The 26,772-nt window shown below is 39.5% G+C and overlaps 2 protein-coding genes across 2 annotated transcripts in view; one reads left to right on the forward strand and one right to left on the reverse strand.

The window, feature by feature from the left end:
- Nucleotides 1-3,091: 3,091 nt before the first annotated feature.
- mrpl19 (mitochondrial ribosomal protein L19) lies at nt 3,092-5,898 on the reverse strand. Its single transcript, XM_004083463.5, has 6 exons — nt 5,746-5,898; nt 5,475-5,586; nt 5,178-5,296; nt 4,162-4,296; nt 3,855-4,036; nt 3,092-3,603 (listed from the first exon to the last, which is right to left on the reverse strand). Exons 1-6 carry the CDS (start codon nt 5,822-5,824, stop codon nt 3,379-3,381), a joined length of 852 nt encoding a protein of 283 aa, XP_004083511.1. The 5' UTR covers nt 5,825-5,898; the 3' UTR covers nt 3,092-3,378.
- A 419-nt stretch (nt 5,899-6,317) lies between these two features.
- eva1aa (eva-1 homolog A, regulator of programmed cell death a) overlaps nt 6,318-26,772 on the forward strand; it is a 60,398-nt gene continuing 39,943 nt past the window's right edge. Inside the window, exons 1-3 of the mRNA XM_004083462.5 lie at nt 6,318-6,648; nt 24,284-24,507; nt 25,201-25,324. Of these exons, the coding sequence (XP_004083510.2) occupies nt 6,540-6,648; nt 24,284-24,507; nt 25,201-25,324 (457 nt within the window). The 5' untranslated portion in view covers nt 6,318-6,539. The remainder of the gene's footprint in view (nt 6,649-24,283; nt 24,508-25,200; nt 25,325-26,772) is intronic.

Below are 26,772 nucleotides of genomic sequence, written 5' to 3' on the forward strand. Positions count from 1 at the left end.
TTTGTCATTCAAATCTATATCTGAAAATGTGTTTTAACAGAGAAACGTCTTTCTTTTTCCCTAACTGGCTGCTTTTACAAAATAAAAATGTCTTGATATAAAAAAACAAAAGTCTGAAAAAAACATAGGTTGTGAGCTGAGCTCAGTGAGAAGACATTCTGGCTTTATTGCTAAGCGCCCTGTCCCTGTCCGCCTGCCCCGACCCTCGTTGGTATTTTGACTACTCTGTCAATCCTCTGATGATCTAATGCCTGATATTGACTCCTGCCTGCCTGACCCTGATTTAGCTTTGTGGACATTTAGCTGAGCTAATAAACCTGCTGCATTTGGATCCAGCCGTCTGCCTGTTCTTGTGACAGTTGTGTCAAAAACACTTTGTTTTTGCTGCTTAAAATAAAAAGGGTCAGTAAGAAAAAGTTTTAAATGCCAACGGAATAAGATTGTATCCACTTAGGTAAAAAGAATGGGACTGTATTGTATTTTCGTACTTTTGGTCTTTAAATTATGTTGCTGTCTGCACACACTGCTGCTGTCAGGAGAAAACAAATGCAGCCAATTTAATTCTTTTATGATTTGTTTAGACTAAAAAACAAATCATGATCATCCATCAAGATTTGGATCATGATGATCATATGGATGATCATCATGATCATCCATAAATTATGATACTTCATAGTTCTGATGAAGCGAACGTTTGGATAACTTTTTTTTTTAAATGCACCACTTTGATGTTTTAAACTGAAATGCCCTCTAACCATTGCTGATCATTATTCCAGAGTTTTATAGAGACTTTGATATGTGTGCTTTGCGTCATCTATCAGTTGCTTCCAATGTAACATTTCATAACAGCTGTCACACAGTCAGGTTGTCTGCTTGTGTGTAACAAAGACAGCGAGGGCAGCAGGAGCTCCCATCAGCCCCGTGGGACAGTGGGAGAGGACCAGACGGCCGTGTCATTTCGCTGCAAACATATGGTGAAACTCAAGTGTGTAATTTACCTAGAACTATGGGTGGCCCCTGAGCTGCGCACATACGCAAGCACGCATGCATGTACACACAAGGACAGGGTGTAATTTACCTGGGGCCAATGGGTGGCCCACTATCCCGTTACACTTGTCATACTTGCAGACGGCTCAAACGCGCAGTGAAGCTGATTTCCGCAGACCTGCAGACACAATGCTGGAGATTACAATCAAAAGGCACACAGGACTGAGGTGAACAAGCCGGGATCTGAGTCTGTGGGAGTTGATTCACACCCTGCATCACATCCTTTCCAATTTATCAAACCTGCCCTGTTTCAAAGCTTAAGCTTGCCCTCCTGGGAGAGAGGAGGCTCTGGGAACACCAGCAGAGGGGAGGGAAACAGATCAGAGGAGCGCATCCCTCCCCACATTCCTGCACTGACCTTCACAGTGCTGTGGCACTGTAGCTATCATCAGCCCTCCATGCTTTACTGCTATCAAGACGTGGGATTATACAAACCTGCATGCTCTGTCCCATTTCACAGCAACCGTGAATGGGGCATATCCAGTTTCACATGAGGACTGACAGACCGGCTGCTCCAGACATTTACAGTTGGCCCTGTTTGAGGTGTCTGGCTGTGGTGTAGGCTGATATGATAGCCTGTCTGCAAGTTGCTCAATATGTGTGGTGGGTGTGTGTGTCTGTAAGTGAGGGTGAGCTTGTGTTTGATCTCCTCTTCCAGCCAAGGGGCTTTAACTTCTCTCCAGGTGCAGAAAAGTCAACCTGAGGGCATAGGAGGCACGTACCGAAGAGGCGAAAACCCAGAAAAGCACAGTGGCAGGAAGCGCCCTGCGAGCCGTAACTCAGGCTGCGTAACCGTGCGGCTTAAACGGGTTTACCAGTCCAGTGGTGTTGCCTTGGAATGCCTCTGAAGACCTGGTAATGTGATGTAGGATAAACATTTGTGTTACCGCCTCCTCATGAGAACATCAATCAGTCCAAAACAGAAATACTGAGAGTGAGAAATGAAAAGGTGAAAGGGCCAGCTGGTTCAGTGGGCAGGGTAATGACAATGTGCAGGATGGCCACTTGGAAGCAGATGGAGTTACTTTTCTTTGCTGCAGGTCAGGTCTGACTGAGCAGGGAGTACATTAGCCGGATTAAATCTGCTGCGTACGACACAGCATGGAGGTTCCGACGTGTCTGTTTGACAGGTGCACGAATTCTCCCAGACACTGAAAAGAAAAATCATTAAAAGCAACAGCTTCCCTGTAAAGCTTCACGTGTACACTTCTGTTGTTTTCCTCCATTCCTACTCAAAGGAATCTGTGTGGTCCGTAATGAGCTCAGCAAACATCTGCTACGCCTGCATTAGAGACCCATTTTCTCCGTCTCATCCTGTAATATGGAGAAATTAGAGTGCAGGGACTCTTTCAGTCTGTTTATATACACACACGTTCACAGAGAGCAGACATAACATAAGGAGTCCAAGTGTTTTTATACTACCCAACTGACGCTACAACTTACCATCCCAACGCCACAATTTTCCATCCACAACAGTAAAACACTACCGGGTGTTTCTGCAGTGCGATCTCTGAATGCCAGAGGAACTGCTTCTCTTTTTGAAGATCAGTGTTATGGGCGGCTCCTCTGAGCAGGTTTGTAAAGCAAAGGTCAATCAGAATGGGATAGTAAATTAAAATCCTTCTAACACAAAATAAATTCCTCTTTTTATTTAACCCTTGTGCTATCCTATGACCAAAGCCTTATTTTGACGTGTTATCGCCTACCATGACAAAGGTGGATAAAGGTGAAGAGGAATTCATGTAATCCATGTACGCCAGTGAAGATCACAAATCATTGACGAAAAAAGCGCAGTCTTGTGGGGTCTAGATGACCCAACTTCCAATGTTAAAGTGTCTAGGATAGCACAAGGGTTAAATAACCCAAACTGAAAGAACCTGCAAGGATAAAACCATCTTTGAGGCAGTTATGCAATCACTGAAGTGTACTAAATGGCTGGCAGAACAGTGCCACCTACTGGCAGAAGTCATAAACTTCTCATTTTAGTTTTGGCTTCAAAATGGCATAAAAGCAGAGCAGAAAAACAAAAAACATTCAGAAACGATGAGGATTTATGAATCTGTGTTTATTATCAGTTTAAAAGATAAATTGGAGAGAAGAGTGTACCATGATGTTGGGTGAAAAGATTCAAAGCTCAGACAGTTTGACAGGTATTATATTAAACCCATTGAAAAACATTAAACAAATTGATGGAAAAAATAAAAAACACATGGCAAGAATAAAGAACAATTGTCCACATTTCCTCCTATTGGTTTAAAAAAAACCACTGAAGCTGGTTTTTCAGTCCTTATTACTTTGAGCAAATGGCCAAACTGAAAAGAAAGATGGCTTTCACTTGTTCATCTCCTGCTGGACCTCGGCGAGGATCTGCTCCTCCAGTTTGGAGGTGTCGTACTCCTTCAGCATGTCATACTCCTCCCACGGTTTAGCATACTTCTTCTGCACAAACTCCATCTGTTTCGGTGTCATGCAGAGGTCGAAGCGGATGCCCTGGATGGCGAACTGCGGCCGTTCCCAGTGTTTGGACCACGGCTTTGGACACATTTTTACTTTCAACTGAAAAACAGTGCGAAAAAAAAAATCAAATGTCACATAATATAATTTATAATATTGTCTATTTTAATGTTTCAGAAAAAAAAGGATTAAATAAATACTTATTAAAGGTTTATTAGACTTATTTTCTCATATTGAATCAAGGCTTAAATACTTGTAGGATGAGATTTGCAACAGTTAAATCAATAACAAGGAATGCATTATTTTTCTACAAAAAAAACATCCTAAAACCGGGAGTTTTTTTTCCCTCTTACCTTGTTGACGGGCACCTCTCCAGTTGGGGAGAAAGGCACAGGCTTCATTTCTGGGTCCACTGTGCTGTACTCAGGCAGTGCATCTCTCAGGTACATCAGGTTGGAATCAAGTCTTTTCTCCAATTTCAAGACTTCGATTGTCTGAATGCGAGGGCTGTACAGCTCATAACAGATCTCCACTCCTGCACAACACACACAAATGTTTGACACTTGGAAACACATTGTGTTCAAAAAGAAAAGAAAAACCTAAACATCTCAACTGATTTGATGACAAGTTGAATTTGAGCATAAACTTATTTACACCAACCTTGACCATTAAGTATGTTCCTGAGAACAAATGTTGCACCCAGCCCTCTCCCGCCTCTCTGGATGCAGATTCCAACAAAGCGGTTCGTTTTTCCACTGGCATTGGCATCAGCCATGGTCACTGCAAGGATGCTTCCTGGAGACAGTCAGTATTAGAGGCAGAAATGTCAAGAGTGACTTTGACTCCAGCCACAGCAGACAAGAGAGAACAGAAACAGCTCTTCTTATAAAAGGGTCATACTGCAAACCCAAGAGTAAAAAAAACCCCGCATGTTTGCATGCGTTTGCATGTTCTCCCCGTGCATGCGTGGGTTTTCTCCGGGATCTCCGGCTTCCTCCCATCGTCCAAAAACATGCTTCATAGGTTGATTGGCAACTCTAAATTGTCCATAGGTGTGAGTGTGAGAGCGAATGGATGTGTGATTGAGGATATTCTACCCTGCGACAGACTGGCGACCAGTCCAGGGCATCCCTTGCCTACACCCAAGTGGCCGGGATAGGCTCCGGCAGCCCGTGACCCCGAAAGGGAATAAACGGTAAAGAAGATGAATGAATGAATGTGGCCAACAAGTTGAAAAGTTTCCCCACCCCTGGTCTGGAAAAATGTATCAGTTCCTACATTTCTTGCCCAACCTCCTTACTGGAAGGAGCTCAGAATTGATAGAAGTTGTGTTAAAGAGTAGATTTGAGATTCAGCGTGTGACTCACTCAGGGTCATGTTTCATAATTTCTTCAGATAAAAACAGATCCTTTAACTCAATTTGAGCCTCTTTCCAACCTTTTCTGGTTTAGTACCATGAACTCAGACTTGGAGGAGTTGATTTTCCTCTCAGCTGCTTCACACTCAGATACAAACTACTATGGTGACACCAGGAGGTTATGGCACAATCATGGGGTTCTGTCCTCAAATATAATAAAATATATATTTTTTTTTAAATAAGCCACAAAGCGGAGTGTAACTCTCAAATATTTCCCAGGGAGGCTGATTAGATTTTGCAAATGGGTTTAGTTTCTTACCCACGTAGAATTCAGGAATATTGAGCGCCTTCCTCCTGCGAACCATGTCCCTCCTCTCCATGAAATACTTAAAGGGGTCTGTTCTCCCCCTGGGAGGAATAAACTCTGGACTCAGAAATCTGATGGGAAGAAATCATAACCTAAGCAAAATCTCATATTAAACGCTGGAAACCTAAAATTTGCTTGGATTTATCGTTGTTATTTTATTATGTAAATCACTTTGATGTGCTGTTTAGCAAGAAAAGTGCTTTTTAAACAAAGTTGCATTTGAATTTCTGGGGTCTAGTCGACTCTTACCTTCGCGTTGACGCTGTCGTCTGCGTTTTGTTTATTATAACCGGTTTGGATGGAGGGACGAATTTAGGCGGTTCGTTATTGGCGAAACGAAGCGCAGACGTACACAAAAACCCTGAAAGAAGAAGAAGTTTCAGTATTTACAGACACGTTTTTATGCTAAAGCTGTAATTTTACACCAGGGCTAGCTAGCTTAGTTAGCTTATTACATTCCGTCTAAAAAGACCTTACAAAGATGTGCTGTGAATTTTGGGATATTTGTTTTCAAACTTACTCTCATCTTGAAACGGCAAAGTACGACAAAACTTGATCGAAGTCAAAAGATTTTTGAGCCCTCTCGTGCAGGCTGCCATGATTGACCTTCTGTTGTCACATTACGGAAGCCGCAATAGCTAAAAAAGGTTTCAAGTGCTATTTATTTCCTGTAGTTACACCAAGTGTCCACAAGATGGTGAAATTGTGTTTTCTTTTAGAGGTACGTGTTTAGGTGATTTGATTTTAGATACAAAATTGGACAGAAAAGGCATTTTATATAATCGTAAGTACTAAATTATTAGGAGTTCAGCCAAAAATTACTGCAATTATATTGTTTTTAAGATGGGTTGTTTAATACATATATAGTAAATAAAAATATGAATCTCAGAGTTGCAGTTCTCTTCTTTAATAAAGATGATGTTGTAAGTATATATATATATATTTAATTATTATTATTAACCTTAATGTTCTATTGTAAATATGGTCTAAAATAGACCTAAAAGGGGTTTAGAGATAAAATGCAACTTTGAACACGTTTTGACGCGTGAGCGCGCACGCCCGGATCTTTGGGAATATGCGCGCAGTGGGAGCGTGGCGCCTGCAGGTGGACTGCTTCCTCAACACAACACGCAGTCGGGAATTATTGCAGTGAGTGGACTGACTCCAGCCTCAGAGGACGCTCGATGCCCGTTTCCCAGCAGGACGGTGGGAGGATGAGGTACTGCGACGGCTCATCTCACACTCTTTGCTGCGGCCGCTGCTTCCTGACTTTCTGATGAATTGGAGAAATTCAAAAACTTTGAGGCTTCAAGGATGATCCTCTCAGATGGGACTGTCTCACCCGTCACTTTTGCTCTCCTATCGGGAATAACCTTCTTGCTCATCATCTGCGATCTCACCAAAGGCTCTGCAGACTTGTCAGGTTGGACATTTTTGGTTGATTACATAAAAAAAGTTGCGTTTTTCTTGTCTCATTTAAAACTGACACCGAGTGGTTTTTCCTATTTCCAGCAAACTGTAACTTTTAAATGTGTGTATATAAAGAAACATCTTTAAAGAAATCCCTAGGTGCAGCTTTAAAACTGTCGAAAAGAAGAAATGAAGAGCTGCGTCGCATCCAGCTCTCCTCTTTGGATGGCCTGTGCCTACGGCGTGCTGGAGCATGCACACTCCAATGTTTGCCTCACAAACCGGCTGGCACACCATAAACACGCGGAAAAGACCCGCATTGTGCTTATCTTTTTTGCAGTGACACAGTTTGTGCAGAATGGGGCTCCTCAAACTGTTGGATTTCACAGATTCTCCTAGCTTCCAGCAACGCAAATGTGTCATCCGAATTATATCTCACAACAACTGTATAGTACTCATGAAAAAGCTTTTTTTGAAACGCATGCAGAGAACATTTGGGTTTCTTTAGTGATACCAAATGTGATGGGTCATGGGAAGTGTGGTTTTTATAGATTAAAACAGAAATTACCTGGTAGTCGGGAGGATATGTGTTTATGGATTAAAATTCAGAAAAACTGAACTGAAAAAATGAATTAAATTAATATAAACGTTTGGGAAATTATAGTTCAAAGCAAACTTCTTGCATGTCCTTCCATCATCTATGATTCATTAAAAGTGAAACCATATATAAAAGTCAGATTGAGCAAAACCAACCATCAATGTAAGATTAACCAGAAAACAAATGAAACAAGGTGTTTTTGAAACGTAAGAGTAAACAATGTTTACATTTAACATTTTGAAAGGCAGACATTTTCTCATCCGTATTTTCTCATCGCCTCTTCCAGGTGAGGTAACAGGACAGGATTTTACGTCTGCTACAAATAGCACATTACCAAACAGAGTTGTTTTGTTTTGGGTTCTGCTGAGCCCAGAGCAAGCCTGCAGGTTTTGTTTATGATGCCGTAAAACAGCGAGGGAGCTCTGTTTGACTGTTAATTGGTCTCTAATGGGTCTAATGCTTGGAAGCAGCAGCCTAACAGTATATAGGGAAAGGTGTTAAAGAGCAGATGTATGTTGCATGCCTCTTGCGTTTTTGCGTCCTTGCCACAGCCTAATGAGCTGCTAAAGATCACAGTAAAACCTTCGCATTGTGAGTTTTTAACTCAAAGTGTACGACTGGGGAGATTACTGATTAATTGAGCAAGAAAGGAAAACTGTAAGGCCGGATGATGCCAGATTTCTCCTGCTTGAACCAAGCTTGAAGCTTGATTATGCAAATCGTACATTTGGCGTGGAGTCTGCTTGGATTTTTAATTTGTCATTCACATTTTAAAAGATGCTGCTTTAGAGAGTTGGAGACAAACTCCTGCTTTAGCAGGATGTCAACCTCCGAGGCCTTTTAGAACTGGCTGAATGGAGTTTTGTTTGCTCAGTGCAACAGGCCTGCTGCATCATTATGAATGAAATTGGGCAGAAGCATCTTTTTGTTGCATTCTTTAGCTCTTTTTGTTGCATTCTTCACCAGCTGGAGTCTCCTGGGAGACCTTGATTGACAGCTGCGCAAGTGACAAAAGTGGTCTAGACCCAGTATCGGTCGGTGTCGGGCTTTGTACTGGTGTTCATTCTGTCATTAAAAATGTCCTGATCCTCTCTGATTCCCTCATTGTGAGAATATGTTTGTCAATTTTGCTCTACATCTCCGTTATCTCTGTTAAAGTCTAGGGTTACAGTCAGGCCACTTTCGTTCTGTTTCACCCTCATAAAAGCCCGTGGGCAAAACCCTTTATAATCTCAGTCAATGGGATGAGAGGTTGTGAGGGGCCATGGGGTCAACTGAGGTCAACCCATAGTATCTTGGAGTGTGAGTTATCATCCGTCTTCTTCTTTGTTTGCCTGCTGTTGACCCTCGGCACACACGTTTTTTTAAAGAGAGCAGATCAAAATAAACACTTATTTTTGGCACGAGCAGGGGCCAAACGATGCCTATTCTAATCGTGCAGACTTTCAGTTGTATGGTATTATGACTGAGCCTTATTTATCCTCAGCGCTTGATTAGCTGGGTGTTTCTGTAATACCAGCAGCTCTGAATCCATGGGAGTAACACACACACTGATGTGCAAATCCATATCCTCTGTTACCCACAGGCAAGTCCTGGATTATGGTGCTCCTCAGCTCTACCCTGCCAACCTCTTAGTCTCAATCTGCTTTAACTTTTGAGTATCTTTGGATGAGCGTCACCCACTAAAGGCCATGTGTCCCCCTCGGCCACACTCTGGTCATTTCGCCTCCCTTTTCTCCATGAACACCACAGCTGCTTCTCCTCCTCCACGCCCTTCTGCTGCCTGGACTCCTCCCTGCAGCTTGCCTGATCACTGTTTCTATGTCTGCATTTGTGCCAGGTGAGCTCTGTCTAAACAACTCCTGCCTCCCACTTGTTTTGTCTGCTGAGATGCAGACGGGAGGCAAGGCGGATGGCGAGGACCTGGCATAATGCTGCTTTTCTTTCAACCTGAATGGGCAGCGTGTCGTTTTCAAAGAGAGGATTCAGTGAAGGATGTTTCCCAAAGGAGTGTTGGCTGAAGGCAGCTCACTACACTAAAGGTTTAGATGCTTGTTAAAGTTCAACTTTCAAATCCATCTAATGCTCAGAGTCCATAAATTGTGTAAGAGAGTAGCTGGATTTAAAGTCCCACTCCAATCATCTTTTGATCTCTTTTAAAAGCGTTTTAGCGTTTTTAGCCAAACGAAGAAAGTTTCTGCTGAGCAACAGTAGTTCATTATTCATTTGCCTCTGAGTTGTGTACAGAACTGTGGGCGTGGAACGCCTTTTTCCATCATCCATCTGTTTACACGCTCTCCTGCTAGCTTACAGTCCCTTACAAACCCATCATAGCATTATGGGTGCAACAAAAATGGCAAGCAATATTGGAGCTATCCAGCCGTACAGTTTTGAGCCAGATACAAGCTCATAGGAGGAAAACGAAGACGTACAGGGATCCATTTGCCTGGAAGTGAATTTATTAATATGGAGCGGAGCAGGGAGCAGTTAATTTTCTTTGGAATGGGTCTTTGATTTTAGAATTGGGTTTAGAATTTTCGGTCAGAATTCAATACAAATCTGCTTAGTTTTTGCTTTCATAACCAGAACACTTTCTCTCTGCCCACAATAATTCTTCTCATAACTGCAGCATTGATGAAAATGTAAATCCGACATCTCAGGGATGCTATAAACACATTGTACTCCAGTGAGGTAAGGTGTGCAGAGTGTGTAATTGAAGGTGGAAGTCTGGCCTGGCATGATGGGGATGAAATATGTGAAAGCTCTTCCCTCAGGATACAATGAGCACATAAATAAACACACACTAAAAGCAGAGCCTTACATCGCGGTGGGAAAACCGAGTGGTGTCAGTGGTGAGAGATGAGTGTTTACAACAGGAAGGAAAGCTCATTTTAAGGCAGGCGAACGGAAATGAAGTTATCTCCATCAGCTGTGCTGAACACAGATGCTGGCTCAAAGTCATCCCATAAAGAACTTTTAAGAAATGTTTGTTTCTCAGCTTTTCAAGGATATTACAATGGATCCAACACATTTTTAAAGCACAAAGAATAAAAATAATTTCATAACAGCCTTTCACACTTTTCTTGTGTTAATCAAGTTATGCCAAGAAAAGCTAATCTTCCCTGGCTATACCTATAAAGTAAGAAATCTGGTTAAATAGCCCAGATATGTTCTAAATGTATCTATTTAAATTTGATTCGTCATTGTCCACTTAAAAATTCAACAGATGGCACAAGACCTTGACTAAATTATCAATACTAATGATGAAGGGCAAAACCATTTTTTAAGCTGCCATAAAATTGGACATTCTGACGTAGGTAAGTGTTATTGTGGTTTAACTGTGTTACATCACCATTAGTTTGAAATTAGTGGCATTAGCACCTTTGCCCAGAAAGTTTTTGCTGCAAATCCGACAAATCGCTTCTTCCAGGGATTGAAATACTGCTTGTTGAATGTGAGAAGCTCAGCGGCTTTAAATAACTGAATGAAGCCTTTAAACCATTGAAGAATAGAATAATGAGCATATAGAGATGAAGATCTTGCATTTTTGTCGGCGTCTTTTTATCCGTTTTTTTGTAAAGTACATTGTAGCACAATCATTTATATATGGTACACACACCATTAATCCCTAATATGAAGATCACTCGCTATCTCTTAGAAGTGTAAGATGCATTTATTATATGGCAAGTGAAATTTTTTTTGTTGGTCGAGGGTTTCGGCCGATGGGTCCTTACGTGAATTCGGTTTTGAGCTGTTCAAAATTTTGGGTTGGTAGAGAATTACGCAGTTTATGCATATTTTACGTAGTTCAAACGCAAATATGATGTAATCCTTATGCACTTGTGTGTGATTTTTGTCAGATGCATACGCAAATTTGTAGCTTTCTACAACCGTTCCACGTTTGTGTAACAGACTTTTCATGCATGTACCACTAATACATGTTAGGACATGTAAGACATTTTTACATGTCCTGTAAAAATTATGCAATTGACGCACAAATCACTAATGGCAGCGCAATAATCACGCAAAGTTCCCGTTCTACGATGATTTAAGTTTTCTTTGTGTTGTTTAGCCTTACTTCTTTTAACTTGGTTCATTTTTGATACATCTGTTACATTTTCAAGTAAAAACCACAACTTTTCTCACTTTTTCCACGTATATTCACTTATGATTAATTTTCATCTGTGCAATATGTGTGTAGTGGCTGTGGGACATGGCCTTTAGATCTTGGTGCTATGAAGGTGCAGAGAATTCAGATACAGAGCCTTCCATCTTTTACCTACAGTGGAAATAAAGCTGTGATGTAAAAGTTAGATGAACCACATCAACTTTTACATCACAGAAACGGGTTACTTTTATATTCCCTGCAGATAATGAACATCATGGTTGCCCAATGCTTGTCCTTGTTTTCTTAAAATTTGCATTTTTGATATTCTCATCAGTTGCTCACAAGTGATCCCATCATTTAACAACAAGTCATGATAGCTGGAAAACTAGCAAAATAAGATCTTTTAAAGACCAGGATTGATGACCCCTGATCGACACTGCTGCATGGAAAATGATGGCCTCCTTTAGAAAGACAATGTGTCATGATATAAAGCAGAATAGATTTAGGAGCTTCAAGATCAGAACAAAAATTAGATGCTGACCTTGTCTCCATATTCAAGAGGTCCTAGCAGCAGACATTAAGAGCCAGAATCAGAATTCCTCAACTGGAACCAGAACTCCCCCATATCTAGGGCTACACGATATGAGGAATACTCACGATATGCAATATTGGTGATCAATATTGCAATGACGATATAACTTTTGGTACATGAACAAACAGCATAACAACCAAAAACATAATTTCCTTTTCACTGTAACAGTTTCATTTAAATAGGAGTCAACATAACTTAAATTATACTCCAAATGACCGTCGTCTACATGGGAGGGGAACATCTAATATAAATGGGCTCTACCCGATTGGTCAACAACGTGAAGGCGTCCATCTGATTTCTCAAATGCATAATTGGGTTTATTTGATTAGTTAAATACTTCACGCTGCCATAAGATTGTTTGAGTTCATTTAAGGTTACCATTTATCGCAATTTTCACCATCTTTTGCGATATGCGTATTGATTTCGCGATAGTGATACATTTACAATTTATTGTGCAGGCTTACCCATAAGATAGCTTTTATTTCTTTATTTATTTATAACTCTGAACACTTTTGGGTTAGAGTCTTCTTCTTTCTGCCCTTTACGCCTTGAGATCTTTAGGGCAGCAACAAAATCTATCCATTTCTGACGGTCATGGGCCAAGTTGTAGATGTTTCCCCAGGTGTGTCCAAATTCTTTCAGCTCGGCTTCCACTCTCTGGGACGTGGTCGTTTTCTTTTTCCATCTGGTGTCCGTTGTAGTGCTGTCTTTATGATCGTATTTTCTTCCGTCTTTCGTCAACCATGCTTTCATGTCCAATGCATGTCTAGCATTTTTTGAAGATAATTGTTGACATGTCTTCTTCATTGCAACGGGACAATAGATCTTCAATGGAGATTTTTTGGGGCCAGAAAATTCTTAACATCCTCCTCAAATTTCTGGTGTGAAGGTTGGTTAGAAAAGCAAGTTCTATGATGATGTCAGGTGCCATCTTGTCTGCAGCCAGATCCCTCTCTTCATATTTCCAAGATGTCAGTCTGACTGAGCTTCCCTTGTATGAACTGGATGAACAAGTCCAGCCCTGGAAGGTTCCACTCACTGAACCTTAAAGAAGCTGTTTCTATGGTGCCACATACCAAAGTGCTCATTGAGGGGTCTGCAGGAGTCCATAGTGGATCTGAGCTTTGAAAGCAAAAGAGGAACCAGCGCAATATTTCGGCATAACATTATTCACGTTTGCGTATGTTTGTTGGGCACTGATTTGCCTCTCACCTGTTCTTGGATGTAAAAAAAAAGACTAACCTCATTGACAAAATTTGGGTCTTTCAAGAATTTGAGAAACACTTGAATTTTTCGTCCTGTTGATATAGATGTCATGCTAACTATGGACTGTAGCGATGGTAGCTGTAAAGTCTGATCCACAGAAATGGTTGCTCTGTCAGCATTAAACTCCACCATCATGGATAAAATGAAAGTTCTGACTGAGTGATGACGCTTGCTGGATTTCAAAGATCACTGTAATTTGATGCAAGTTTTTTTTTTAATATAATGTCTCTCTCATTGCTAATTTTGGGGTAAAACTGTCAATTTAAATCCAAGTTACCTACGTAGGCTGAAAAAGAAGACCATCAACTGTGAAGTACTAGATTGTGAATCATGACTTATTCTGTTCAGAAATACTACTCAAAAAGTTAGCCCTTAATGTGATAATCATTATTTTGCATACACTTTCTCCAACACTCAAAACAACCCAAATTACCCAGTGAAGTGTTGAGTTAGATATTTCTCTATAATAATGATTGTTATTGTGGAAAACCGATGGTAAAATCCTATTAAATCATTTACCTGCAGAGATGTATATACTGACATTGCAGGTGTGTGTTTGCACTTGCCCCTTCTTGCACAAAAAGGAGAAGAAGCCTGAAAAAGAATCTTGAGTGGCACGCTGGTATTGCTGCATGCCGCTACTTTGCACAACTTCACATCTGCGTTTCTGTTTAGGAAACATTGTGGGATCCACTTAGAATGCAGCCTCATTTGTCATGTTTGCACAGACTTTACTTAGTGAGAGCAGCGGGCTGAAAGGGACAAACTGAGGGGTAAATTCAGGGGTGAAACTTTGCGGTAGGAGGTCGATTTCTAAATCAGGTGGGTGTACAGCCTACATATGCAGTTAGGTCAAGCTAAACTGAGTCTCCATTACATACACTTTTGCAGAAACTGGTGCACACACCTTTTTGTGCTACTTGAAGAATGTCAACCATGCTTTGATGCCCCTCCTCCTTCCCATTTTTCTGTCTCTTACTCTGTTTCCTTGGAGCTGATTTATGTTTGGTTTAGTAGTCGACAGGTCCCTCTTGATCTTGCTTCCTTTGTAAATTTGTCTCTACCCCCTTGATCCGTCCCACCTTCAATACCTCAAACTGTCTTTGGCATCAGAGAGTGAAAGAAACATTTTGAACTCTGTTGGTTTTTTATAGTTTGATTAAACCCCTTGAGGCTAAAAAGGGAGACAGCAAGGGAGATGTAGAGGTAGGGGAGGTGGGGCACAGAAGGGCCAGTCTGAACAAGGAGGCATTGTGTTGCCCCCCAACTGTGTTGGACTGACAGTCTGCATTACAGCACGCTACACCAGCCTGCTCCCGAGAGCACTGCTAATCTGTTGCTTACAGGCTCTTCTGACCAGTTCAGGTAAGGGGGAGGGAGCAGGCAGGACGCAGGTTTCTCCCCTTTTCTCAGTTTGGTTCTCTCCATTTTTTTTCCCCATTAAAAACAAACAGAATTTATGGTTTTTGATATAAATAAATACGGCCACTGACCACAAAAAAAAAAAAAATCAAGTAAATGTAAAATAACTTTTTTCCTACATTCTAATAAATATCAGACTTTTGAGATTAAAACTAGAAAGTGTAAAAAAAAAGCATTACTTTGAGATTAAAAACCAAACTCCAAGGTCAACGTTAGAATTCTGTGGAATTTAAATGTACGGTAAAAGTCCGAATGAAAGAAAAAATCTGAATCTTGACAGTCAAAGTCAGGATTATAAAGTTAAAACCAGAATTCTGAAAATGAAAACCAAAATTTTAGGGCTATAGTCAGAATTCCTAAAGACAAAGTCTCATATTTAATAAAAAAAAAGTCAAGATACACTAAAAATTCAGAGAGAAAAAAGACAAAATAAGAAAAAGTTCCCTACTGCGTGTCTCTAATCCATTTTCTAAATCAGTTGGTCTCCAGATTTTCACACTATTTATTAATAATTGAAACTTTTCTATATATCTTTAGACTTAAGGCATCCATAATTGGCCTCACTGTGTTCATGCACAGCACACGGTAAGGCAGTTATGTAGATTTCAATGCAGGACATTCAGATCATTTTGAAGCTTTCAATAAGCCAAAAAAAAAAAAATCTCACACGCAGATAAAGCTGGTAGAAAAACTGTTTTTCTATGTCATTTATTTTTAGGTGAGTGGATGGAATAATAGTTTATTTTATGTCACAGGATTTCTAATTAAAGGTGCAGCTTCCAAACAAAAAAAAACTCACAGGAAGGAGTTTTCAAAACAAACTTTGTAAAACATGTTTATTTCATTTCAATGGAAGCTTTCACATTTTATCTCATAATTCCTGCAGTTCTGTTGCCGCTTTGTTGTAAATGGAAAGAGATCTCCCTGGTAAATCCCCTTTGACACGCTGCGGACCATTTTTTGTCCCCCCAGATCTTCAGGGGTTGTTCAATTGCCTGTTTTCACAGAACAAGCCCCTGAGATAAGCTTGTTAATTCCTCCCAAAGCTCAGCCTCGTCCATGCCCACCCACTCCCATGCTTTTTTTCCCCTTCAATGTCTGTTCTTTTCACCACACATGCCTGAACCTCACTAAATGCAGGTTGTTATGCCGATTTTCCATTAGGGCAGATTGCTAGTGCATATAGAGGCATATATAAATTGTATTTTTTTTGTCATCAGTCAATCAGTACTATCCCATCGTTTTCTAAGTTACAAGTTAATCGATTCAAAAATCAATTCAATAAAGTTGAGAACAATTGTAAAATTAAAAAGGTAATTTGGCCCCCTTTTCTTAAATGTTCAACACCTTTGGTTGTTTACAGCTTAGGAAATGCTCAGGATGAAGGCACATCCATGAATGTCAGCATATTTATGCCAAGTTTTGTTCACTTGGTCCAAATCTTTTGTTTCTGCCTATAAATGTTAACTGGGACGAGGCTGTTTGAAGAAGTTCACATCAGAGTAAAGCTCTTATTGGTGCATCTGTGTGGTGTCTGGACTCTGGGTAGCGATGGACAGTCTGTCTGCCACCCAGCTCTTGCTGCCCATAAAAAGCGACCATTAAAATGACAGATGTGTGTCCTCTTTCTCCTCTCTGTGTCTTGCTCTCTGTCACTCTCTGCATCTGCGGGTTTCTACGAGAGTCTGGACACGAACGCAGACATCATCATCATCATCAAGGGTGTTCCCGGAACCTTTGTGCCCCTCGCTCTTTCACCCTTCAACCACCAGTGATAAGAAACACAACACAGATGCTCACAAACCTGGAGTAAAAGTGTCCTCTTGCCACATGGCCTTTGGCCCTTAAGGGTCACCAGGAAAGGGATGTGCTTACAGAGGTCGTGGGAGGGCTTGGTGTGGACACTCTTTTGGCTAAGGGGACTCCCTGGGGGAGTGTTAGCTGGCGCTGTCAAACTTTGAGCACACAGTGATGCTGGCAGATGTTTTATACCCATTAGCCCCTGAGGAAAAGTTTAAACAAGAGATCCACGGGTGGACATCCCCTCGACGGCGGTAGGGGTCCGTTTATGACACTAATCAGAAGTATTAAGTCTGGTCTGGGGTTAAGATGACCGGGTTCTCTTTAACTGTTTGCTTACGCTTCTAAATTGAATCCCCTGATATATTATTTATTTATTTATTTATTATAAAACATCCCACTAGCATCTCTAACATCTCACTCTCTTCTTCTCTCCTTTTTTTAACATCTGGTCCAGCAAGACATCTATACATAATATTGACTACAAACTAGTCAATATTAATTAAGTTAACCTTAACTACAAAAGGTATTTATGCTAATATAGAACTAGTGTGGCAGAATATTCACAGCCCCCTATTGTAACAGTAAAATCTATGCAACACAAGAGGCCTTCAGCTCTTGTTTGTTTGCTCAGCTGCTGGACAGGACAAGTAAAAAAAAAAAACAGAGTCCCCTTTTAGGCTCAACCTCTGAGAAAATTCTCTCTGGTTCTCTTCTCTTTTTTAATTTCCTTACTTATTTCATTTATTAGAGTAATTAAGAAACATTTATACTTTTAAAAGAAGCTATTACCAACAAAAGGGAGAAATGGGTGTGGATCATCCAGCTCTGTTTAATATCTCTATTTTAAATGCTTTCCCAGTGTTTTTTTTATTTTTATGCCATTTTAAGCTCAAATTCAAAAACTTGTGTTGTTTTCTAGGACATAATTTCTGCAGTAGGAATTTGTCTCTGAGTTGTGGGCAGAACTATTATCAAGGAGCAACTCCACCCCCCAACTATCCCTGTTGTGGTGCCGGGAGCTTGTGGTCCACTCAGTGTTTACTGAGTTTACGCTCTTTTTTACAAACGGCTTCGTATCATCTGCTCCTGATTCACAACAATTTAAATAAAGAAATACTCAGAAATTCAAATTTGAGCTTTATTTTCTTTGTATATGTCCTGCATAATCAGAAAAATGCCACAAGAATATGTTAAAAACATTTTTTTTTTTGAGTGGGTCGTTTCACTTTAGCAGCTGAATAGTTTTAATATTCTTGTCAGCGAAGTAATCAGTCTTTCAGAAGTCTGGCACGCTGCTGCTCTTGATTTCATCTGACATAAATAAAAATAAATGAGCTGTAATCAGGAAAGCAGGGGCCAGAGGTGAGTTCGTGTTTATTATTCATGACCAACAGGATGAAGTTGAAGAGCTCCTCCATAGCCCTGTTGATTTATTTCTGTGCGTCTGCCCTGGGAGGAGGAAAGAACGACGCGTGTTTTACTTCCCAAGTTTTAATGACTTCAGCTGCTCAGGCTCCGGCTGGTTTGCAGCCAGTTAAAGGTAGCTATGGTGGTTGAGTTGGCAGCATAGTCATTTTGGGGGGTTCGGTGACCAAGGCGTGTTGATGGAACCAGGTGAGACGCGCCTGCATCGATGTTAAAGACAAAAGGGGGCTGAACGTGTAAGAACTCATTTCTTCACCCCTCCGAACCACAAAATTTCAGTTCACCAATTAATCTAATCTAAACACGAGTTTATGCCTGCAAATGCTGAAAACAGGCTAAATAAGGGGAAAAGAAATTCAGAGCTCCATCATAACCAAATGTGGAAAGTTTTTTTTATAAAGACATACAAAAAGTAAAATTTCACTATCAGCAAATTGTCCATTGCTGACATCATTTTAAGATGACAGGTTGCTTTTTGCACCACATTTGGCTCAATTTGCCATCCCTTATGACCAGTTGATGGCTAATCCTAACCACACCCCAGCTTTAAGCCACATTGGGACTTCAGAAATTAGATGTATTAATGTCAAATGTCTTCCACAAAGCCAACTGGTTCATATCAGATTAAATTGAATTAGAGGTGGTCCTAATAAAGCAGGAAAAGTCACAGTCTAGGCTTCTTTTATAGCAGTGAGTGGTCAGTTTCACAAATTTGCTGTGTAACAGTGTAGTATGATGTCTGTAGAAGAAGCTGAGGCTGGGAAAAGCATAATTATTTATTTTTACATTGTTTAAATTCTATAAATTAACCTTCTATAAAGTCCCTCTATGATAATGTTTTAAAATAATAATATTCACAGTGGTGTTTTAATTAACATTATGAATTTTTTTAACCAAAACCCCACAGCCTTATAAAGCCATATTTCATATTTGCAGACTGTGTTTAAAGTAGTTTTACAGCTCAGTAAAAAAAAGCAAGTTTCTGCATTTTTCCCCAAATTCCTGCACAAAATCCTACATTTTTTAAACTGAGTTACTGTATGTTAGTATTTAAAAAAAAAGGCCTAATTTGGAATTAAACCGCTTTAGTGTTTAGTGTATCTCCATCCCTCCCCTTTAGAGTGATTAACTGAAAAGTAGGCTAATCCAAGACACGCTCATAAAAGTAAGGCTGATGTATTGTAAGCAGAAGAATCTGATGAATTTTAGGAATGCATCATTGGCCTAGAAGCTGAGTGGCTTAACAAGGAGGAGTGTATTTTGGAAAACCGAAGCAAGTAGTTGATTCTTTAATCCGACAGCATTTTCAGTGGGACTGTGATACTCTTGTGGCATGGAAGGAACTCTTGCTCACTTCAAATACTTGTAGGGTTTATAGTCATGACATTTCTCATGGTTTTGAAAATACAAATCATGTTTGGGAAGATTTACCTCACAAGAACACTTGTTGGTCCTACCACCAATATTACCAAAACATTTTCTACCACTAAAGCAATAAAGGGAAGGATTTAAAAAAAAGGAGACTTAAGCATCACAGCAAAAAATATAAATCAATAAATTAAATAAAAAAACACTATTACAGTGGTGTGAGGATGACAGGATGACCACTCTTTATTAAAACTTCAAAAACTACTAGTTTTTGTAACATTTTATTTTATTTTTTTGCTTTACTTCAAATATTGTATTCTGGTGTTTCTCCTTATAAATCACCTTCTAAAACCAAACACTAGATTTTTTATGCATTTTTATCATCCTCTTTATCAAATAAAATTCCTTCGCTACTGCATTGGATCATCCAGTTTCTGGTACATAAAACCTGTTAGCCATTTCTTAGAGCAAGCCATGGTTGAACAGTCATCCTCTGATCGTAGGATTGCAGGCTTGGTTTCCACCTTGCCTGTCCATCTGTCGAAGTGTCCTTGGGCAAGACACTGAAGCCAACATTGCTCTGGTGGTGGAAGTTGGCACCAGTGTTCGGCAGCGGAGCCGCCATCAGTGTGTGAGTGTGTGTGCATGTGTGAATGGGACTGTAACTGTAAAATGCTTTGGGCCTAATCGAAATAAAAAAAGATTACATAAGTGTATGCCATTTGCCGTTTCCAAAAAACAATACTTGCTAAATATTTCACAACAGTCTTTCTTGTATTGAAGCATTTTTAAAATGCTTTTATTTTGGGAAATACCCTTCATTTAAACTCAGTCAATAGGTCCATTCTTCCAAATTGACTTAAACCTTTTTGTAGAATCATCACATATTGAATATATATAACTTAAAGCGTAACACTTTTCTTTTTGTACTTTCTTTTACTGGTTTAAAAATGTAAACACCTGCCATTGCTGTGATTTAATATGTATTTATTTTGCTTTTTATTTGAATTTGGTTCAAGTTTTCTTCTTTTTTAAATTTACGTAAGGGCAAGATGTTTTATTAAAGTAGGATCTAAATGTGCTTAAATTGAAATAAAAATGTTGTCCTGCTCCAATCACGTGCTCTAATTCTAATAAAAAACATACTTAATTTAAGACCTAAAGCCACCAGATCTGGCCTCAAGACTTTCATTACCACAGCTGTAAGAAGCAGATGTCTAAATGTAGAAAGACGTTTTTGTTTTCTGTCTTTTAATACTATTATCATTATTTAGCAAGTTATTAAACAGAATATTAAATCTTTCCAACAGCTATCTTTCTCCATCATTTTTCTTCCTCTTGACTTTTTACCTTCATCTCCACACTACTTGAGCGGTAACCATTTTGCGCTGTCTTTGATGGTAAACCTCAACTTTTCCCAGAAATTACCACTAAAAGGGAATTCCTTCTCGTGCAGCAAGCCTGCAGTTCTGTGTCTTTGAAGCTGTGTTGGTTTCATGGCTATAATTTGCCTAAAATAATACCAATAAAGTTAAAACGCTGTAAATCCTAAATACATAATTTGCCAAGATGAATAACTCCTTTGACATTTCAGTACTCCAAAGACATTTCTTTATCTTTGTAGAAATGTTTACAAGGGTTGTTGCTGACATACTTTAATTGTATTGCAGTTTATTGCTACTTTATTATGATTTTTTCTAAACTGTACATTAAACAGGTAGTTTCGTGGCATCATTTTAAACTATAATCTTATAATAGTCTGCTTTGTTTTACATTGTATGAGTCCCGCAAACTATACAGGTACATAAAGGAGCAAGGAGCTGAATTAGAAGCTGCACTAAAGCAACATTGTAATAACATGTCAGTTATTCCTAATCCTGCAGCACATTCTTCATGCTAAAGGGTTGACCAATGAGAAAAGAGAGCATTTTTCAAAAGGAATGAAAGCCCCCGAGCCTGAATAACACAATGCCATGTGTTACATCTAACCCCTTTTCTTTTTTGGCTTCAACATTACAATAAACTTATTTTAGAATAAATTCTTCAACTCTGTAGACAAATAGAGGAATCAGCAGATAGAAGAGATAGAAGAGGCAGATAATGTTGGTTCACTTTGGGGAACCCCGGTTTCACTTTCAAACTATCTCACCAATATTTTTTAGGCATGGTTGTACCCGCTGAGCTGTAAACTTGGATTCGAAGGTTGGGAGACCTTCTCACACGGTCTTTTACTTTATCATGTTGACACAACACAGCGGCTCATCTCTAATCCCCATCATTCCCTACCCTCATTTGGTCAGACTTTAAGGTCATCTCATGACCGCAGATGAGGAGCTAACATTCACCAGGGCAACTCATTTGTAGCTTTGAGAAGAGTAGGCAGGTTAAGTTAAAATCATGTGACTAATTCCTAACAACCAAAAAGGCACCAGACAAGTGCAGTTGTCCATCTTTGCCTAAAACAGATCGCTTTGTTCCCCCTGTAGTAGAAGAAAGAGATCTGTTTGTACAAGAACAGCTTCCGACTGTCTTTTAAACAAAAAACAAAAACAAAGCAGCAGACAAAATAGGTCTGTGCTCCTGCCGCTTCTTAACAGATCTTGTTAAGAAAGGACTTTGGCCGCACATAAAAATAGTACGACAAGAAAGACGCCTGGGTGTTTTCACGGCATTGTTCAGCCTTTTCTCTTTGAAGGGGAACCTTTCATTGGTTGGAAAGTCTGCACCGGTGCTTCACCTCTGTCTGATTTGATGGCCTTGAAGGAAGGAGGCCTCAGTCAACAGGTAGCACGGAGGCAACAATAGTGATGAACTAGAAGAAAGAGATGGAAGGAGGAGGGTGGAATGGGGAAGACAGATTCTTTAGAAAGCACCTGAGGGTTGGTGTGAGATAATCTGTTTGCCTTTTCCTTGCAGTCCCATTTTTGTTGGGTGGAGCAAGGTGTGCAGAAGTGTTTGTGGTGCTCAAGCTGTTGCACAAGGACGGCTCTCTTCTGAAACGCCCAGTTGGCAAATTACCTCTTCTGTCTAGAGCCCTGTCTGTGTCAATCCTTTCCAAACCTTTCGGCTTCCATGGTGAATTTACGCAGACAAGAGAATGCTGTTTTATGGCACCGGAGCCAGGAACCCTCTGCAGAGAGTGTGATAGTGTTACACCATCACAACACACCCTGTCTTCAAGAGCCAAGCGTGCTTGCTCCAGCCATGTTGTTTTTGTTGATTGGTTATTGTGTGTGTGTGGTCCTGCTGCCATGGGAAATACCAAGTTCCCTCTTCCCTCGTTTGGAATTTGGCAGGCAAAGCAGACGGGGTGTGTTGTTGGAGCATTACTGTTGACAGGAGAATCAATGGACACCACATGATTAAATAATCTTGGTTGTATCAGTGATGTAATACTTAATTTTTTAGGCTAGAATAACAAAAGTGTTCAGAAAATCACTCATGTCGTTGTGTCAAATTTGGATTAAACACAGTCAATTAAGACAGAATAACCCTTTAGTTTGTTTCATTTTTAGCTCCTGATGGACAAACGGCTTTTGGAGAAACACTCTTTTTGTTTTTGTTTGTGTATTAGTGACCTTCTAAAAAGGGACGCATGTCTTGCTCCTTTAATCTGTGACCATGGTGATAGGAGGACAATGTGTGTCCATTTTGTGTGTGTCAGCACAGCTTGTTTGTTACTTCCTCTTTCTTAAAGATGACTGGAAAAAAAGGCAATTGAATCACAGTGTCTCCACTTTATGAGTCTGTCTGAGCTTCAGCGCCTTGACATTTCTACAAGTTTGTTTGTAAAACTCTTACTTGGGACATTTAAGAAGTAGATGTATAACTTAGTTTACAATGTGATAGACCTAAGAGTGTTTGTTGTTCCTTTCAAGCATAACTGCCGTTCTAATTGTTAACTAAGAAGACGAGATTTCCGTATCTCCTCTTCTCTGTTCATGAGTGAATGTGCTAGATAAGCTCTGGGAGACATTTTATGGTCTAAGGTCTTCTGGCAGATGCAGTTTGATTAGAAGGAGAATGCAACACTTTTTTAATACCTCCATTAAGTGTATTTTCCTTCTTCCCTTACTTGCCCCTCACAACCCCAACCTAACTTTAGCTGTGCAACATAAATGACCAGCAATATTGAAGCTATCCAGCTGTACGGTTTTCCGCCAGATGCAAGTTCGGATGAGCAAAAAAGAAGGCGTACATGGATCTAGTCGTTTAAAAGTGGATGCATCTGAAGGAACTGAAGCAGGGAGGTTGTGGTTTGCTGTTGTTGGTTTTTGGTCGCTGCTACAAGCTTTTTCCGACTGCATTTTTTTGTCTGCTCCTGATTCACAACAAATTAAATGGGAAAAGAATACCCAGAAATGTCATTTTAAGCCTAATTTTCTTTATGTACTATGTCCTCCATCTTAAAAAAAAGGCCAAATGAACATATAAACACCCATAACACAATTTTTACACCAGGATAAGAAGGGCAAATGTGTCCCGGAGCAGTTCCTTGACTGTCATGTTTGCTCAACCTTTACATGATTTGGAATTTGTAATTTAGACGAATCTGAAGAATCAAACAACCTTAAGGCTTTCGGTGGCATTTGTCACTCTTTTGTTTACTTTCATTCTCTTATTGCTGAATAGTCTACCTACATTCATACTGTTGCTAAACTACACTAAAAACCAACATACAAATGAGCCGAGACGCCAGAGTTCGCCCGTTTGACTCTCTAGAGTTCAGACGAGCTTCAAACACATGAATTGTACATGTGTTCCAGATCGTATAGGTTAAATATGCCCCTGCAAAAGCATCTTTATAAGGAAGTCAAGTCACTGGGATTTAAAAAAAATCAAACTACATTTGGAAACTCTCAGAATTTCCATGACCATAACAAGAATCCACACGTGTCATATTCTGAGGCAAACAACAACAAAACAATCTAAAAGGTTTGATTTGACTCGTAAATAAAATTTTGAGCTGTAAATTTGTTTTAGAAATTCATGCAATGTGTGTTTTTATCAAGAATATTATGGTATGTTGGACATCAAGGGCTAATGATCCCTTTTCTTTGTTAAAGGCTATCTGTCCACAGTGTTGAAGAACTACACCCAGCAGGCCTGTGACGGTGAATTCCTGTATGTTCACTGCCCGCCCCGGACCACCATCACCATTCAGTCTGCATTCTATGGAAGAAGAGGTTCCTCCGATCTCTCGAGGTGCCCCCAGACCTACCAGGCCCTCCTGCACTCTCATTACTCTCCAGAGAATGATCCATATTGTTCTGTGTCGACAGCACTACAGGTATATCTTTATTCATAAAAGCTTAGTTTTCTTTCAGTTGTGGGTCAGTGTAGTTAGCATGGATCAACAAATATAAAAACAACTGCAAGCAAGTTCTGCTCATTATTTCACAGTATCTTTCAATTCCATGAAAGAGAAAAAAAGGGAAAATTTTCCAGGTTAATTTGAGCCTCACTGATTTTGTAATGGATTGGGTTATTTTTCATCCGACTGTTTTCTCTTCTGTTTTCTAAATCAGTCGAGCTTAGGTTTTATTTTAGAGCGTTCTATCTTAAATAGGAAAATACACATTTATACTATTCAGAATTCATTTTGTCGACTGGTTCTTTTCTGCTAGATTTTTAATGGGATAAAAGAAAAGAAACTAAATTTTGTGCTTTGCTCCAATGATGCCTTATATTTTGAAGCTGAACTGTAATAAATTCTTCCAGCATTCTGGATTTTAGTCAGGGATATTGTTAAGTACTGGAATGTTCTTACCTGGTGAGCTAAAAGATGATGAAACTGGACAAGGGGAGCAGTGCCAGGAAATGAGAGGAGCAGAGCTTTACAGACTTGTACTTACCTTGGCTTTAAGGGGATATAAGCGGCCTGTTTGATGTGACTCAATGTGTACAGGCTTCTGGTCTTACCATTGTTGCTTTAAACCCATGCTTGGTCTCTCTTACTCTATGCTCCTCTTTCCTTCTTTAGAAAATGCTGGATGAATGCCAAGACAGAAGGAGCTGTCAAGCCCTTGTCAGTAGCCGCATGTTTGGGATGGACCAGTGTCCTGGCAGCAGTAAATACCTCATTGTCTGGTACAAATGCCGACCTAGTAAGTCCCAAAGTCTTGAGGTTTTCTGACACTGATGCACAGTTTCTTCTTTTTAATCACTTCTCTATTGTTAGGAAATAAAAATTTAAGGTGAAAGTTTATTTAGATGCAAGAGAAAAAAATAAATTCATGTGCCGTATTTTTTAAACTAAAGGTTGCTCCGCAGTAGAAGTCGCAGAGGCAAAAAAAAAGCATAGTAAAGAAGAAAAAAATCATACCTATGAGTCGCAGTTTTTGGAGAAATTTCTTTAACCAAATATGGAACGAAGAATGGACATTTCATCTTGAACAGGAAATAATATTAACGTAATAGATAACAATATTAGATTGAATACATGTATGTTTCACTACTGTAACTGTATTTGCCTTTAACAGACATAGAAGGATTCGAGCAAGTGTCAAGTATATTAGCGCAACATAGCATAAAGAAGATGCTGACAAGTCAACTTAACTCTTTATATCAATTCAAATTTCTAAATCCATTGAATGCTTGATAATCTGTCACTTTTGACTAACTCCATCGAGGCTGGTGCTTCTTCTTCATTGCTTTTAGTAGCAAATACTGCTGCACACACCTGCAGTGTCTTCTAGCATTGTCATGGGCAAATAACTAATATATGAGCCTAATTTTTAAATCACATATAAGTCGCATCTATAAGTAGAAATCATTCCACTGGCCAAACTATGCAAACAAATTCAACTTATTCTATGAAAAATGCAGTACTGTTATTCTACTCAAACAAAAAGTACAATATTTCTTTTAATCCTTTCTTAACTTTTCGTACTTTAGATTCTTTTTGTGTTTAAATGGATTTTTATAAAGGAAAATAATTTATTCAGAACTTAAAGACATTTGTGTGACGCTAGGGATTTATGTGTTTTTTCATACTCTTCTGGTTAAAAAATGAACAGCTATTTGGACATGTTTTTTTTAAATTATTGCAAAGAATATGGTCAGAAAATGCTAACTCTGTCAGTACTTTGGCCACTTTTAACAGGAACTGATCTTTCTTATATTTGCTATCACTGCTAAAAAAGAGAGACACTAACATTTTTATATATTTATTCATTTAGTTAAGATTTGATATAAGTTGGAAACAAATACATTGATAATCAATCATTTCCATTTTTTAGTCAAAAAGTTGAATTTGCTTCTCTGGTGGAGAAGTGTAAAGAACATATGTTAAAGTTTTTTTTAACATTACTGATGTTAAAAACACAGTTTTAAACTATTGCACACCTGCTGACCTTTTTTATTTTTGCTACAGTACATGCGGTGCTCAAGTCTATGTTCCGTTAAATTCTTCATTTAATTGTGTGTCACCTTATCCTTTTTAGCTCCTTGACCTCTCAAAAAAAAAACTGTGTGCTTCACTGTAGAGGTGAGCCACAGCAGTTCATTAATCTTAGCCAAATTCTTGCATCCATTCCAGGCTCAAGGCTCTGTT

Source organism: Oryzias latipes, chromosome 24 (genome assembly GCF_053564925.1).
Source record: "Oryzias latipes strain Hd-rR chromosome 24, Olatipes_Hd-rR_3.1".
Taxonomy (NCBI): domain Eukaryota; kingdom Metazoa; phylum Chordata; class Actinopteri; order Beloniformes; family Adrianichthyidae; genus Oryzias; species Oryzias latipes.